At 33.7% G+C, this 16353-nt stretch overlaps 2 protein-coding genes and 1 long non-coding RNA gene across 10 annotated transcripts; 1 reads left to right on the forward strand and 2 right to left on the reverse strand.

Moving 5' to 3' along the window:
• Nucleotides 1-1075: 1075 nt before the first annotated feature.
• pbl (epithelial cell transforming 2 pebble) lies at nt 1076-10610 on the reverse strand. 6 transcript variants are annotated; one of them, XR_011159853.1, is made up of 12 exons: nt 10328-10610; nt 9795-10141; nt 8286-8498; nt 8081-8224; nt 6606-7325; nt 5727-5861; nt 5318-5665; nt 2905-3298; nt 2127-2713; nt 1820-2077; nt 1419-1506; nt 1076-1285 (listed from the first exon to the last, which is right to left on the reverse strand). XR_011159853.1 is itself a non-coding variant. In XM_069048677.1 (12 exons), the coding sequence occupies exons 1-12, from the start codon at nt 10407-10409 to the stop codon at nt 1169-1171; spliced, it is 3297 nt and encodes a 1098-aa protein (XP_068904778.1). In that variant the 5' UTR covers nt 10410-10610; the 3' UTR covers nt 1076-1168. The 6 variants fall into 6 exon arrangements, 5 of the variants coding, with proteins under 5 accessions (XP_068904778.1, XP_068904779.1, XP_068904777.1 ...); XM_069048677.1 differs by lacking the exon at nt 1419-1506 and having other exon boundaries at nt 5318-5487; nt 5536-5665; XM_069048678.1 differs by lacking the exon at nt 1419-1506 and having other exon boundaries at nt 5318-5469; nt 5536-5665; nt 10328-10609.
• Nucleotides 10611-10749: 139 nt separating this feature from the next.
• LOC138131599 (uncharacterized) lies at nt 10750-14124 on the forward strand. Its single transcript, XR_011159857.1, has 3 exons — nt 10750-11817; nt 13651-13916; nt 13980-14124. It is a non-coding gene; the product is annotated as an uncharacterized lncRNA (long non-coding RNA).
• Nucleotides 14125-14190: 66 nt separating this feature from the next.
• On the reverse strand, nt 14191-15997 carry LOC138131595 (U2 small nuclear ribonucleoprotein auxiliary factor 35 kDa subunit-related protein 2-like). 3 transcript variants are annotated; one of them, XM_069048700.1, is made up of 5 exons: nt 15759-15997; nt 15571-15662; nt 14693-15511; nt 14521-14641; nt 14191-14472 (listed from the first exon to the last, which is right to left on the reverse strand). In XM_069048700.1, the coding sequence occupies exons 3-5, from the start codon at nt 15384-15386 to the stop codon at nt 14256-14258; spliced, it is 1032 nt and encodes a 343-aa protein (XP_068904801.1). In that variant the 5' UTR covers nt 15387-15511; nt 15571-15662; nt 15759-15997; the 3' UTR covers nt 14191-14255. The 3 variants fall into 3 exon arrangements, with proteins under 3 accessions (XP_068904801.1, XP_068904800.1, XP_068904799.1); XM_069048699.1 differs by having other exon boundaries at nt 15763-15996; XM_069048698.1 differs by having other exon boundaries at nt 15571-15996.
• Between the last annotated feature and the right edge of the window lie 356 nt (nt 15998-16353).

Raw genomic sequence — 16353 nt, forward strand, 5'->3', positions numbered from 1 at the left:
ACACAAGAACTCGTCAGATAAACTACTATTTTTTACTTTTTCGTAAATGTCAGTTGTGACAAACAAAATTCTTGGAAGCAAAGCTATCATGGATTCATAAAACAATTCGATGTTTAAAATATCCACGTTAGTGTTGTACTGTATTGTGGGTTGCATTTTCAATTCCGCCGGGCGCATTATCACCTCTGTTATCACTCTAGAACATGCATATCATAATGCTGTAGTCGAATTATTTAAAGTGTTCCCTACACGAGTCCCTGCTTGCAGATGATCTGCATCGCCCACTTTTGAATTCTAAAAACCTAATTTGGTTAAATGAACGAAAAACGCACTGCGCGTATTTATGAGTCCTCGCTTTGACCATTAAGCTCCAATTAAAGTGAGAATAGCGTCTTCGTCTTGTCAGTTTAGATGGTTTGAACTAGGAAGCATCGCAGATTGTCTCAAACATGTCAGTCAATCTGCAAACAGTGTAATACAACAGTGTGCAGATTGTCTGCCGATTTGACCATCATGCAGATTGCATAACCATTTCGAGCATTGACTAATTTCGCAAGTTGCCGGTAATATACATAGATAGAATCTATCATACAATAATTATTGGGTGTTTGTATAAAATAATCTAGTCAAATACCATTCGAACTTTGAATTATTAACAGTTAATTTATTTCAACTTCCCGCGAAGCGACTGAAATCGTGCAATTTCACAGTGAAAAACCTTCAGCGCTGCGCTGTCTGGTTTTTAATACACACATTTGACACTCATTGCCAATTATGCAATATAATAAATTTATCGATACATTCGAAGCTCATGCTCGTTGTGAGCTACCAACTTTATTTCTTAAACTTAAAATGAAAGTCAAAATGCGGCACTTTTTTATTTATTTTTTTAAAATACCCCCTATAGGTGATAAATTATTTACAAGTTACACATTACAAAAATTATTTCAATAAAATATGTGAAGTACAAATATTCCTGAATGATATGTATGTAACGTAAAGCATAAAATTTAGAAATTACCGACAATAGCTTTAACTGTAATCACAAATTCTAGGGATACCGAAATAAAACGTATTAAAATGAGTATCACTATATTAAACTTATTATGTACAAATATATCTGGATCAATAAAATATATTAAAAAGTAAAACTTATCAATTTAAAATATTATAACCGCTTCAAAGCATTCACATTTAAAGAGGCTGTTTTCATTTTTCTTGTTGGTTGGACTGACATTGGCGCTACGGGTGGAGATTCAGATGCGTTTTCGGCATTTCCCAGTTCCTAAAAAAGAAAGGTAATACAAAATTACATATTACCGGTTAGGACTATTATTTGTAAAATGTAAAATCATCAACAAACGCGACATAATTTTGCAATATTAGTAAATTCAGCATTATACGACTTATTAACGTACCTTCAAAAAGTCTTGCCATAAAAAGTAAACTAGTCCAGTCTTAAAATTTTTCTTATAGCAAACAAAATTAAAATTTTAAACCTAAAAACTAAAAAAAAAAAAACAAATATTATATTATACAAAACTACGATGTAACACCGTTGATAAAAATATTGTTTGTGCGCAGAAAAAATACGAGTGCATCATGAAAAATAATAATAAAGCACTTGTTACAACTAGAACTTGAAGAAGGTAAGTAAATGATTGATGATTACGTTCATTGTGATTATAATTAAAATGCTTTATGTAATAATAACAATGCAAAATTATATCATAAATGCCAATAGAACTACAAAGAAGACCCAAAAACCAAAACTTGCTACCATATCACCCCCCACCACGTGTGAAGACCAAATACTCACACTAATGTTATTGTAACTGGCTAGCCTCATTTGAGCCAGTTCTGACGAAGGTGTAATATTATTCGAGCTGCCGAAGGGCGACATCATTGACGATACTGCTCGTTTCAATTTTGAAGGTGTCTTATTAAAAGAAAAGGCACGTCCGACTTTAAGTCTCGTCCTCGTAGCGAACTTAAACGCTTTAGTCAAAGTTCCTCTACTCACGTCACTCGTATCTATGTCCAGCTGATGTGACTCCAGATAAGCCAAAAACTTATCCTAAAAAAACTTCTTCAATAAATTCTTTTGAACAATTTGCGTAACTCACAGCATCAGGTGTACAAGCGTTGTTGGCCATTTGTTTCGTCAACGTTTTCAAGAACGCTGTTTTGTCAGCATCTTCATCGGGCATAGCAAATGAATACACTCGCTCTTTTACTTCGTCATTAGTCCGGCACACAAAACAAAACACTTTTTGACACTGTTCAGTTTCCTTAATATCAATGACTTTCTTTATCGTATTTAGTGGTAACAGTTTCACGTGTTTGTATAATTTCGGCCTCTGTAAGCTGCTCACACCGCTGGGACTCTTGGGATTGTTGAACGCCTTGGATTTCTTCTTGCAGACTTCTACCAAGTCGGAGAAAAGGAACAAGATTAAAGAATTGCCTTTACTTGATAGTCCTTCTGTTGTCGACACTTGAATCACCTCTGCCTTTGCTATGAATTTACGATGAGAGCAAACAATGTCAGGTGGACAATTGTCGATGTCATTAAACATGTTAAAGAGTGCCACTTGGGCCTCGGCTTTTCTCTTATCCTCGTTTATGAGATCCATTCCTTCTTTTAAACCGTCCAGAGCTCGAGAGAGTTCTGCATGATCCGTATTCGATTTGGGCGTGTGTTTCACGAGATCTAAAAGATGAAAAAATATCATTCTTAATCCGACTGATCGATTAAATTTTAACAGTCAACACCAAACCACATGACTTACTTAAAACTCCAGCCACCTGTCGGTGTTGGATTTAAAAAAAGAGAACAGTGAATGATTCGGCAATTTTTGAAATAATCTAACATTAGTTTAAACAAAAAGTTGAAAAACTTACTCGCTAATAACAAACAAATGCTTCCCAATCGTTGGACAGGCCTTATCATCAATTCTTGCAAGCTCTGCCTACCGCATTCTGGTTTTGTCTGACATGCTTTTAAAAAGGCATGAAATCGGGGCTTGTTTTGATCACATTTTGTTAATACTTCTTTCATTTCTTCAAAATAATTTATGTACGGAGGATAGGCTTTGAGAAGATCTTTTGAGTATTTTACGATTATACTGCCGATGGTGTGTTCTTCCGACCAAGACGACGCATAGCATCTCATATCATTGAGCATTTTCACGTGTGTTTCATAAATAGCTGGCACTTTGCCAAAAATTAAGTTTAACTCTGTGTTGTTGAGGAGCGCTTCTTCCTCCGGCATGTCTTCTAAATGTTTTTTGAACATCTGAAGATAATTTGTAATGTTAATCGTGTTAGTATAGCACTGCACCTTAATTAATAAGCGAAAAAATATTCCTACCGAATCTTAGAGAATACGTAAGATAATTTAAAATAAAAAAATTAAATAAATAATAGATATACGTGTCTCAGAAATAAGTACATTAATTTTAACCAGTGACAGATCTCAAGAACAACAAAATTATTATGTATCATTTTTTCGAAATCTAATAATTTCAGTATTTTACCCTCCCATAAATTAACGAGCTGTTTATTTCCTAGTTATGTGACCCAATGACAATGACCGTGATATATGTAATAGTTTTTGTAAAATCAGAGCAAAACATTGTGTTTTTAGAATAAAGTTTTTTCTCTCTGCGGCCGAGGTAGGTAGAAATAAGAGGACTGAATTTTTAGTTAGTTTTATACCACTGCAAAAGGCAGGTGTTTACGTGTTGATTCTGTGAGTGAAGCTAAAATGTTGTGAAAATTGCGCGTTTACTTTCGAATAGTGAATACATAGATATTGTGTTGGTGTATTGTGAAGCGTGCGGGAATGCTCCTCAAGCCCGGAGAGTTTCCGTGCGATTTCTTCATACTTGGTATATTCGATCTCAATTGACGTTTTAAAAGAACGGGCGGAAAGTGCTGTCACAACAACAGAGGTATGTTGGAAAAAGTGGAAGAATAATTTCGTCGGTGCCTTCATTATTGTATTGACAATAACGGCGTGGCGGTTGCTTCATGAGAATTTTTACGTATTAATACACAAATTTTAGGAAACATTTTGTCATTATTTTAAGTACGGGTGATTCATTAGGGTCACTTTAAAATATTTATTGTTAAAATTGTTTTCATTTAATATCTACCATATTATTCTCTTCTTTCTCTTCCACTATCATTATAGAGTTACGTCACAGAAGTCAGCCGCTGTGCGTAAGTTAGCAAAAAACAAGTGAAAGTTTTCTTGCATTTGTTTTTTCTTCTTCGCTTATCAGCATCGGCGATGTAAATAATCCCCATATCGGGTAATGAAATTTGTGCCAAATCTTTCAATAATTTTAATTGGATAACTAAGGTTTAGGAAAAAAATATATTTAAATAATATTGTTGCTATTAACGAGTTCTATTACCAGTTAAAATTAATGTATGTACTTATTTCTGAGACACGCTGTATACAGACTGATTCACATAACTTTGCGGCCCTAACTAAATTTAAATACAGCCAGTAATACGTTATTCAGCTACATATTACTTTGATACCTTTATTTACTATGAAATCTGGACACTCCTGGTATTATTGACAGTCACTTGATAATTCTTTTTTGTATAATTCTGAAATATTTTTTGTTAATTAAATGTGCCCCAATGACGAAAGGGTCGATAAGATAGTGCCAATTACGGCCATTTTAAAATTTTTATAATTGAAGCAATGGGTGGAAAAACAGCGTTATCCAGAAAACAGCAAAAAGATGCATGCGTCACCACGGTCATCCGTGATATGGCCCATTGTTTTTTATTCAGTCACAACTCTATCCTTGCGTTAGTAAAACATTGCAATTTTCACTACGCCCTAAGAGATTGTGCAACAGTCGTTTCTACCAATAATAATTAATAGGTAGTTTAACGCTGTTTTTCAACCCAATGCTTCAATTGTGAGTTTTGTGAGAGATGTCCAAACCATACAAAAGTTTAAAATTATTCATGTTTTTGGATCAAGTTATAAATGAAAAACGTATTTTACTGGCTGCATTTAAATTTCGTTTAAGCAAAGTACATTGAATAGCTTCTGTAATCCTAAAAAAAATGATTATAAACAAGCCAGTTGACATTTCTTTTTTGTTCGTTTTAATTTTTTCTTCAAAATGTATTTTGCATACTTAAAAAGCCACGAATTTCAGATATCTGTTTTCATATTCACAGTTACGCAATGAAACATAACAAAGTGTAAAGCACGATATAAAAAAGCCAAGTGTAATTACAACACACCCTTTTTAATTAATAACAAATTGAAACCACGACTTACAATCATGATCGTGTGAAGTATATCGACGTAATTGGATTCCGTTTGAACCAATTCAAGAAAGACCTGTTGCCTGGCGGTCAGACCCTTCCTCGGCGTGTCAATGGCAGGCTCTGTACCATCCACTAATGCCTTATCCGGACTGGTGGTACAGTCTAAGAAAGAACCAGACACTGACAACAGTCCTGCATCACTCACTGAAGATCGTCTCTTATGCAAACCTGGTGATTGCTGATGCGCTAATGAGAGCAGAGTTTCGTGTAGACGCTTACGTTTTCGTCTACTAGCACTACTCGGCGTGGCCTGATGAGATTCTCTTCGTGCGCTCGGTGAAAATGTTTGTTCGACATACTGCAGTGGTGAAACCAGTAACATAAAATAACATGTGACGGTAAATGGTAAAAAGACTTACGTCGTCGTAGAGATAATCTTTCTCATCGAGACACAGTTCCTTCTGTACTGACGTCCAAAACCACTCGGCTTTTACCACAAAGATTTTCGGAGAACACGTTTCCGGCCTTTCGGCAACCGACGACTCATCCACGACCTAAATTAAACAGATAATTAGATTATAGAAATGATGTTTGTTGCACAGGTCGGATTGTAGGTGATGCATTCTGCCCAAGTTGTACTTGAAAACTGTTGAATGTATGAAAATATGTGGTGACCTCCGTCCTCAAGGCACCAAACATCGAAAAATCACCACCTATTTTCATACTTCCCTCAATAAAAGAAATAAAAGTCGGATAGAAAATGTGGACTTTTACCAAATACAGTGCATTTGGTAGGTACATGCTGAAGGACCATAGTCCTTTGCAAACTAAAGATTTAAGTCGGATTTTTATTCATCATTTTTTTAATTTACTTTTCATTATGTTCAGTTGAGTTGTTGCATTAAAAATTAAAATTTATGTACTCTATTAAAAAAACCGACAACTAAATTTTGAATTAAAGTACATATCTGCCGGACAGGATTTACAAGATCTCAAAAGCAAAATTTAAACAAAACTTGTATTCATTTTTAATTCTGTTTGTTATAAACAACTTTTCAATAAATGTTTTAAGCATTTTAACTCATAACTTGAAACATAAACTTCCAACATACCAAATACACTAGAAGAGACTTGTGTGTCTTCCGTATTGAATCGTATACGAGAATATACATAAATTAGTAAAAATCTACAATTTCTATAAAGTTCATATTTAAAATTTTGTGTAACAGTGTTCATTACACAAACACGAAAAATTTTAAATATAAACGTATTAATACAGATTGTGATGAAGTTAGTACCGAGAGAGTAGGCACAGAAGGTCCACGCGCATCCTTGGTGCAATCACTGCGAAGCTCACTATGAGGTACAGGATTGAGGGAAATGTTTGGAAAACAGCTGGCATTCAAAGGTTCGCTTCCGTCATTGTCGGAATTTTCACCGAAAGACAGGCGAGTCGCGTTCAAATTGCATTTCTTTAGTTTCGTCCTTGTAAATTTCGACGAACTAAAAGTTCTACAGAATAAATTCTTTTTCGTATGTTTTTTTGTTGACTGCGGCGTATATTGACTACTATTCAGAAGGCTCAAATTCTCAACAGTATCCACATTAAACACACCTGAACTAGAAATAACACTTTGATTTAACGTTTCACTAAAACTCGTAGCATCAATGGTACGTCTACGATTAGAAAAATAATTTAGCGGAGTTTTAAAAATTCCAGATACTTTGCTTTTTTTCTCGCTGGCGCATTTGTCCTTTCTACGTTTACTTTTCACAGTTGACTGATCGACAGCCGAATTTTTTCTCTTACGATTACTGGAACATTCCGATGTATTTAAATTAATCGATCTGTCGTCGTTAACGCAATTTTCGCGTGATTTTTCGTGTAGGGTTTGAAGAAAACCGTTGTAATTCAAATTATCATTGGGAGGATCGGGAACGGGGAAATGTTGGGTTTCAACAGGAGAAAGCGGTGCACTAGCGGCTTCAAGTGTGTAGACTTCTGCACGCTCCATTACCTAGAACCCATGACCATGCTTTATGCAATGTGTGTCTGCATTAGACAAAAGTTCAAGCGTGGAACAATTTTATTACCACATTTCTTACTAACAGCTTGTCCTTCAGTCTTAAGTTTTAAATAACATGATGATAATTAACACAACATCAAAACATCAAACATTCACTGGCAAAGATCCGAACAAGTTTTTAAAATTTTACATTCCTCACTCGTGTTACTTTTAATTGTACTGGTTGACAATTTGAGACAACACTTTTTATAGCAGTTCGCATTAGAACACAAACATAAATTTAGATAGTGTACTGCATAAGATAAGTTAATATAAACATACTCTAAATTTTTGTGAAGCAATAAGGTTCATGAAACAAAAATAGATGTTAAATGCTGATTTACTTAACAAATTGCAAACAACCCATTGTTTGAAAAGATTAAAAAATATGTATAGTTTTATTTACATTAACGGCAATGTATTTCCCCGTTCATTCCGCATAGCTTCAAACTTGACATTGATACCTACAATATACAGCTTTTTATTAAAAAAAAAGTTCGTAAATTGCGCACTAGGGCACTGTATTTTTAGCATAGTTCAATCAACTAATTAAAGAACCGCTGCAAATCGTAAACAGTTGCATAAAATTAGTCTAAACACTTCATTTAAAACTATTGAGTAATAAAAAAAAAAACGTGATTGGATCGAGAATTTTAAAAATTCGTCCAGATTTACTAGAACTAACAACACTTTCATTAAAAACTTACCACGTGCGTACAACACGGATCATCCACAGTGGAAACAGTACCGCCATTTGACAGTAAAATGTCAGTCATATGTTTTTTCTCATCTTCTGCAAAACCAACAAAGCACACTTTAGCTCCATGGAAGGGTTTCAACTTGTATTCAGCCTGAAAATCAATCGTCATTATTTGGTGTGCTTCTGGTTAACACTTGACTGTTGTCATTTACCACAAATACATCTAACGTTGCACTAAAATTAATATCATGTCTTTTCTCCCAACTTGCATAAACCCATTGTGGATTCATGGCGGGCACTTTGAATACAGCTGCATATTGATATTTTTCTCCGGTGCAGACATTGGCAATTAAATGCGTCACCTTTTGGGATAAATTTTTCCTGATGGAACCTCCCATGTGGTGAATTAAAGGTACTAACGATGCCTGTTGAAAAAATTAATACCGTTTATGGTTAAAATTTTCCAAATATGGCCGAACAGTACTTTAAATACAAGTTATTGCTGTAACAAATGACCATACAAATAGATAAAAACAGACCTTAAATTTGATTACGTATAGTTGGTTTACATATAGTACTATGCAAATTTTATGTGGCAAGAGTGTAACAGACATATAAATTTTATATCATTTCAAATTGCAACAATAACATAATCGATTCTACAAAGTGCGTACGCTCTTTATGAATTGATTACTCTATTTATAGTACCCCCTACACTGATGAAGCAGTACACCAAGTACCACTGTTGACTACAAAATTTACAACCGAACGCATTTCATTACCTACAATTGTTTATGTGTGATCATACGGAAAAAATAAATGGACAAGTGTTGTGTTCATTTAACTTGTATTTTTTAACCAATTCAAATGTATGCTTTTCTAAATTAGAATGGTATGATGTTGGAATTTTAATCAATTTTTAATAATGTGCGAAATGGAAGACATTTTTACCTGAAAAACTCTAAATTGAGAACTGACATTAAATAATCAGTTCTCAACGATAATTATTGTTGTTATTCATTCAGACACAAGTGCCATTATCAATGACAAGATACTGAAAATTTTTTTTTTAAATGCGTAACAAGGCTAATCAAAGGAAACCGGAAATACTGATAAAATAAAGTCTCTTCCCTCAATTACATCATTTTGTTAATAGATTCCATAAAACGGATATTACGTATTTCTGAATAAATGGAAAAAATTCCAGACTTCTAAAAAAATTTTAAACATGTAAATGTAACTGTAATCCACATACAACAAACAAAAACTTTTCACATATGACTATAGTTGTAAAAGAAAAACGCCACTTGATCCAATAGAAATTACCTGGTACCCTACGATTTTTTCAAACGTGGAGCCGGTTTACAACATTTTCAATGACTATGGCCTGCAATACAACGTTTGAGTTCTTGGACAACTATAGATAATTTTGAAAAAATTTCAAAAGAAATTCCAAGCACAAGTTTCTACATAGAAAATAAAAAGAGCAAATTGGCTTTTCAATTTCATTATGCCACACTCCTGGTTTCTTTTCTTTATTTCATTTTGTAATTCTTGCAATGACAAGTATTACAGGATATGTAATACAGTCATTTTGCAATTCAATGTATTTAAGGCATGGTAAACAAATAATTACATATACAAATAAGAAGTGTTAAATGGGTGATAACAATTTCACATGTTTACATGCAGTTGTTATTAAATTTTATATTTATGCTTACCAAATCACTTTTATTCCGGAATCCAGTAAAACACACAACAACACCAGTCATTGAAAGATTAAAAAGAGGCCTAGTATTATCAGGAAGTGGTTCACTTTTGTTGGATAGCTGCTGGAGAGCTAGAGGACCCAAAAGGGACTGCTTTTGTTTACATAATGAATTATATACATCTCCTTCAAAATTTTCTAAGACAAACATAGTACTATAAAAATCATCTTGAGCATAATCCCTTCCATCATCTGACGTTACAATAGGCACGTTAAATGATTCTGCTACTTTGCGAAGTGCTGCTTGTTTGGCCAAACTTCCCACCAAGCAAATCCTTCGGTTGTTTGTTACTGAGGCAACTGAATAAAAAAATACAGATATTAAGGAAATCCGAGGACCCAATCGTGCGAATTGACTGTGCTCGATACCAAAGTTTGGTTATTTTAACCTTCTTAAAGTCAACATAACCTAACATATTAGGGATCGAAAATTTGTTTACAACAGACCTGACAGCAACGACATTTAACCACTAATAAAGTCCTCACCGTCATTTCCGGAGTTTTCTTCGCCATTCGAATCGCTACAAATTGAGCTTTGGGGCTGAATGCGTGCGTTAACTTCGTCCATTTTGAAGCGACTTTTTGGTTACAACATCAGTACAAAAGACACTAAATTATCACCACTCTACGTTGATTTGACCACTATTTCTTACCGCGATTTCGAAAATCACCACCGTTAGACACATAAACTACGTTAAACACATTTTTGAGCGGTTTTACTTTGTTTGGAACCAAAAATGCACCTTCCATTCCATTCCTAAACTTCAAAGTTAAACGGCGCTTTTTCATTGGTCAACGGCGTTCGTCGAAAATCGTCAGGTACAAAATTACTATCAACTTCTGTCCCGTTTACGACAGCCGTTACGATGTTCGTGCGTCACAATTGCTTCGGTTTTGAACGCGCCAGTGAAGAAAGCGAAGTGACGTGACACACAAAACAATCAGTTCTGTGGTCATTCAAATTTACGTACAACCGTTCAAAGAAATGACTCATCAGACGCGGCAAAAAACCGTCATCCAAATACACTTGCCCCGTTGTTGGTAGTTCAGAGGAAAATAGCCACAGAGTTTATTTTTATGATGAGTTTTCCTATTATTAGACGCCTAGTTCCATTTTCGCATAGGTCAGGTTCACAGAAAGAGCAAATTCAAATTGTACCGTGATTCGGGACGTGATTTTATGTCGGCTGTGTGGCGGGAATCATTGGCAACTTGCATAAAAGATTACTCTCTACATAGTCTCTACATCCAATTTCTGGATATTTAAATGTGTTTCATTTATTTATAGAGTTATAGAGATAGGCTATATGCAGAAATCAGTGCTTATCAACACCAGTTAGAGAAATTACTATCGACGTGTAATTTACGCAGAATTATAAAAATAAGCAACAATCTTGATGAATTGTTTTTAGTTTGTTTGTCTAAAAAAAGGAATAGGTTAGTAGAAGACATGCCATTTCATTCAAATTCAAATTGATATCAAATTAATCGATCTTAATTATTTAAAATTAATGTAAACCATTAATTAATTGATTAAACTGATCTCGTGGTTTTCGTGAAATTCCGCGGTTAATCTTGTGGATGATCTAATTAGTTTCCGGTAATAGTTTGATTAATTAATCCATTTCGCTGTTTTTGCCTTTGATCTCTTGGTTGAACAATTGCTTAGTTAATTACTTAATCCATTAATTGATCACGCAGATTTAATTACTAATCGCGCGTCCGATGTCACGGTTCTCATAGGTGACATAGTTAGTTTTAATCGATCTCGTGATAAATTATGTTTTTAATTTATTTCATCTTGTTATTTTGATGTTTTAATTAATTTCATTGATTTCGTCAAATTAAATTGCCGCTGATAACATCATTAATTTAAATGATTACGCGGAGTTTTTAACACCCATATTCATCAGCACAAATCCGGGACGATGCAGCAAGTTTTACAAAGGTTCGACATTATGAACATCTGTCTAATTGTAAGTACAGTACGGTAGGTACTGTTTAGTTGTTTTTTTTTTGCTTTGACTTTTCCTTTCACTTGGATTTCACTTACACGTTTTTGCGGCTGTGTATTTAAAGTGTTTTTCGGGGCTATTTCATTCATAGTAGGGTTTTGTCACTTTCTGTTTTTAAAGCGTTTTTGCGGATATTCACGTTTCGATTTATTAGAGCTTTCAGAAGCGTCTCGTTCGGGATGGAATTAAGTTAAACTGGACTTTATGAATTCAAAATATTTAACCACAGTTTCGGGTTATTCACTTGTTGAAGATACTCTAGTTTACATATTGTGATGCATTTCAAATTCACCCTGTATATTTTTACAACAACCTATGTGAAACAGAAAAGATAGACAAATTAGTCTCCAAAAATGCGTGTATTATAGGTCTCATTTAATTTATTATTCTAAAGTTTTGACGTAGGTAAATGCATGATTTTTACTTTGAGACATCATTACAACATTTAAGCAAGACACTGCACGAATATACAGTCCAACATTTTAAGGCAAGTACTGAACGCTTCTTCGTATAATGGAACAAAATTACGATTTTAGTCCATTATAAGCGAAACTTATAAGGGAAAAGGAGTCAATCATAACCTAGGGTTTTAGATGTATCTATTTCATTCGAGACTTACTAAATTCGTTCATTATAGTATAGGCGACTTTCAATTGTAAAGAATCTACTATAGGGTCAAGCCTACGGTAATTTCAATCTCGTGATTAATCGTGCGTTCAGTTTATTGATCCCGCGGTTTTAATTAATCCCGCGGATTTAATTAATCGCCGCGTTTTTTCGCGGCCGATATCGCGGTTCTCGTGGGTTGGGTGGCCTAGTTAATTTTAATGGATCTCGTAATTAATCGTGCTTTTAATTTAATTGATTTCATCCCGTAATGTCGATGACTGAATTAATTTAATTAATCTCACGGATTTCATGGAATCTCCTAGTTTCCCCCCGTTGATATTGATAATGTCGTTAATCGTGCCTAATTCATTTCATTGACTTCGCGAATTTAATTAATTAATCTAAAGGTTCTCATGGATGATTAAATTAATTTTAATTGATCTCGCAGTTCTCGTGATTGATAGGTATACATAAATAATTAACTAATTCACCCCGATGACCGCCAAGAATCTTTCGATTCTTGAATGTTCAGAACGAGGAGTGGTATATTCGTTCAGTGTGGTAAAATATGTCTAGAATCTTGAGAAGCGGCATAAAGAATATTTTCAGTCAGATTGCCGCATCACGAGCTTTTAAAAATTTCTTACTTCCCATGGAATTACAAAATGATGAAAATCATTTTAAATTTTGAAAGCTGATTCATAATTCTCACTAATGACCGTCTAAATTTTTCGAAGATGTAGTTAACTGTCGCTGACGTTAGTCATAATGGTATTCCTCCCGGGTTTTTTTTTTTTTTACTTGAATTTTGAAATTCGGTTGTCAAGAATCATTCCGCTGTGTATATTGTGTTGCCTACATATACCGATCAAGGTTCGAACGAAATTTTATTTTGACTTGTCTATTTTTAATAATAGTAAGATTTAGTATCTTATTATTAATTCATCGTATATTTAAAATTCTATTTATAGATTTTTCTTGGTCCTTATCGTCCTTATCGAATTTTTCGATAGTTTTGAAATTTTTGCAAAGGTTTTGACAGATATAAAGTTCTAATAAATAAAGTTCTTCCGGCTATATGTTTCTAATATTTAACTTCTTGAATAATCTTTTTGTATTGATTTTGTTTTTTGCATTTCTAGTAGTTTATTTTGTAATTACAAAATCCACTTGCACTTGTTTTAGATTGACGATTTGTTCATCCCACAAAGTAATAAGCAGAATAATGACATGACACCTGTTACCTGTACTAAATTGTACATAGTAGTAATACTATAAAATCAAAGGTTATAGTATGCATTAGATTTTAGATTAATAGAGGATTAATGTCGGTAAATCGTAAGTTGTAATAAAAAATGTGCGTGCCTCACCCACGTAAGCGCACAGTTGAAGCGAAACTTCTATCGTCTTCGTTAACCACCCGAATTGAAATAAATAGATGAATGTTATATGTAAGTATAATTTGTCTTTTTTGTTCTGTTTTTCATAACAAGTCTCTCCGTTATTACATCTAGGAGGTAGATGTAAACATCTCACGCATGCGCTATTCACACTAGCGTTTCACATTGCTTTTACCATCGACAAGACGATAACATTGAAGATTTCTATTAGATATTGCCATCAACGTTGAACATCGATGTTACTTATTTGTATGTTAGATTATTATTCAAGAATATAGCATAATTATGAACTTTTAAGATGATGTGTTAAAGACGTACTCTTAGGTCAGTTTTAAGAATATTTGTATCAAAAATAAAATAATATATTTACATTTTGTACAGACTTAAGTTTTAGTTATGTTTATGTTTGTCCTCCCTGTATCGTCTTTTGCTGCTCCTTTTCCGACTCCTTGCCGTCCTTCTCTCCCGGCTTCTCGATCGCCTTCTTGATTTTGAATCGTTTTTCTTGTGTCTCCTTTTTTCATTTCCTTTTATGTGATTTGAAAATGGTCTTTCAGGAGATTCTGACCATCTCCAACTTCTTTGTTCCGACTCAAGTCTCTCGTTACTACAAATCAAGTTCTAATTTTTTTAAAAGCAAAACAAGTACAAATACCTTCTTGGTGGAGTTCTATGTTCGTCTCTATCAGCAGAATGAAATAAATTATGTGGATTTGAAAATACGTGCAAAAAATTACATGAATTGCCTTTTGGGCATCTCTTTCTGTTAAACAAACCTAGAATTATGTGTTAAATCGCTAAATATCAACAGTCATATCTTTAATTACCACAAATTGCCGACTTCCATGATTCAATATTGCAAAATTCAACACTTAGTTGTTTGCCGCCATACCAACGTCCATTAAAAATTTGAAAACTTTTAACAGCTTCTCTAGTGCAACTGTACTCAACATAAACATTACCTCTTAAGTGAGATTCATGGTTACAGCAGACTTTGAACTGCCTCACTCTACCAGATTTCTCCATTTCAGGCAAAACATCAAAAAAGAAATCTTTAAAATGAGAATAGGTTTCATAATTTTCAAATTCTAATGATGAATCGCCATGTTCAGTTTCAGACTGTTCCAAACTATAGTGTGAATAAAAGTTAGGTATAAGCAAAATCCGACTAACCCCTGGTTTTATGTGATTACGAGAGCATAAATCTCTAAATCTACAAGCAGCTGTTTTTTGAAAAAATGGACATATAGGTTTGTTTGGATTCATTTCAATGTTAACTTTCAAATGCTCTGGAGTTGCACCACCATGTGCAATAAAATTTTCAATTTCTTGTTGAAGCAGAAGTTGTTTTCTTTCATTCTCTTCTTTTTCCCTTTCTTTTTTCTCTTTTATTTCTTTCAACCTTTTTTGCTCCTTTTCCCACTCTAATTTAATTAGCATATTTTGACGTGCTCTTTCTTCACGAGCTTCCTCTAGTTTTTTTTGTAATTCATTCCACTGCTTTCGAGCCTCTTCTTCCATCTTCAGCCATTGTTGCTCTGCTTCATTTCTTAACCTGGCTTCTTCTTCTTCTTGAAACGCCTCCTCTTCTTCATGTTGTTGTAGAAGTTGAATGTAAGTTGGAGATTGTTCACGCCTTTTTTGTTCTAGGTTTAAAAAAATATATATTTTGCCACATAAATAATTGCATTATTTTATAACAAACCTTCTTCCTCTTTAATATGCTTAAATTTGGCAGTTGCCTGTCTAATTCGTTTCCTTCTCAATTTTTTAGCAATTTTTCTCCATTCCGCATGTCTATGTAAATCATTAAGAAAACAATATTTATTCATAAAATATTGAAAATTGTTTCATGATTTCAATGATATTATCGGCTCTTTGTAAAAAGGATACCTACTTCCCCATTAATTTTTGCTGGAATTAAAACTTCAAAAAGAATTAAAAAAGTAACCACAATTTCTTAATAAAGTAAAGCCTGCATCTATAAACTGTGGAAAATAAATATAACTTCGTCCAATAAATTCAAAATATCATTACAGATTTCGTTTCTTTATATGCAAACTTTAAAATCATAACCTCAACAGTATCAACCATAATAACGTAATGACAGATGACAGATGACAAATGCAGGTAACTTTCTTATATATGTGTTCTTCAGATACTGACACTAAGCATGCAGTGATTACATCTATCAAATTCTGGTAAAATTTCCGCCAAACAGTCTGATTTTGAAAGTTGTGCAGATATTTTAACGTGACGTAGTACGTATTAAAAGAAGGCAAAATAACCCAACTTACCTTATACAAATGTTTACAAGAGAATCATAGGCATCACTTTGGCGAGCAGTTTTGACGTACGACCAGCCTAAAAAGTAAAGTTTTTATGTCATTCGAAGTTATAATTGACTTTGATCGTTTAAGTTTTTTGAGTTTCATCATGAATTTTTGATAAAATTTGTAAAGTGATGATAACATAGTGCCTGCAACTT

This window comes from Tenebrio molitor, chromosome 5 (genome assembly GCF_963966145.1).
Source record: "Tenebrio molitor chromosome 5, icTenMoli1.1, whole genome shotgun sequence".
Taxonomy (NCBI): domain Eukaryota; kingdom Metazoa; phylum Arthropoda; class Insecta; order Coleoptera; family Tenebrionidae; genus Tenebrio; species Tenebrio molitor.

What these genes read in the sequence shown, in the direction of transcription:
- pbl (XM_069048676.1), bottom strand. Translation starts at nt 10,409, where the DNA reads ATGGACGAAGTTAACGCACGCATTCAGCCCCAAAGCTCAATTTGTAGC. An exon ending in AGAAAACTCCGGAAATGACG is followed by an intron (nt 10,142 to 10,327) that starts GTGAGGACTTTA and finishes TTTTTTATTCAG; the next exon opens with TTGCCTCAGTAACAAACAAC. An exon ending in ACGCTTGTACACCTGATGCT is followed by an intron (nt 2,078 to 2,126) that starts GTGAGTTACGCA and finishes AAGTTTTTTTAG; the next exon opens with GATAAGTTTTTGGCTTATCT.
- LOC138131595 (XM_069048698.1), bottom strand. Translation starts at nt 15,697, where the DNA reads ATGAATAAATATTGTTTTCTTAATGATTTACATAGACATGCGGAATGG. An exon ending in GCATATTAAAGAGGAAGAAG is followed by an intron (nt 15,512 to 15,570) that starts GTTTGTTATAAA and finishes TTTTAAACCTAG; the next exon opens with AACAAAAAAGGCGTGAACAA. An exon ending in ATGGAAGTCGGCAATTTGTG is followed by an intron (nt 14,642 to 14,692) that starts GTAATTAAAGAT and finishes ACATAATTCTAG; the next exon opens with GTTTGTTTAACAGAAAGAGA.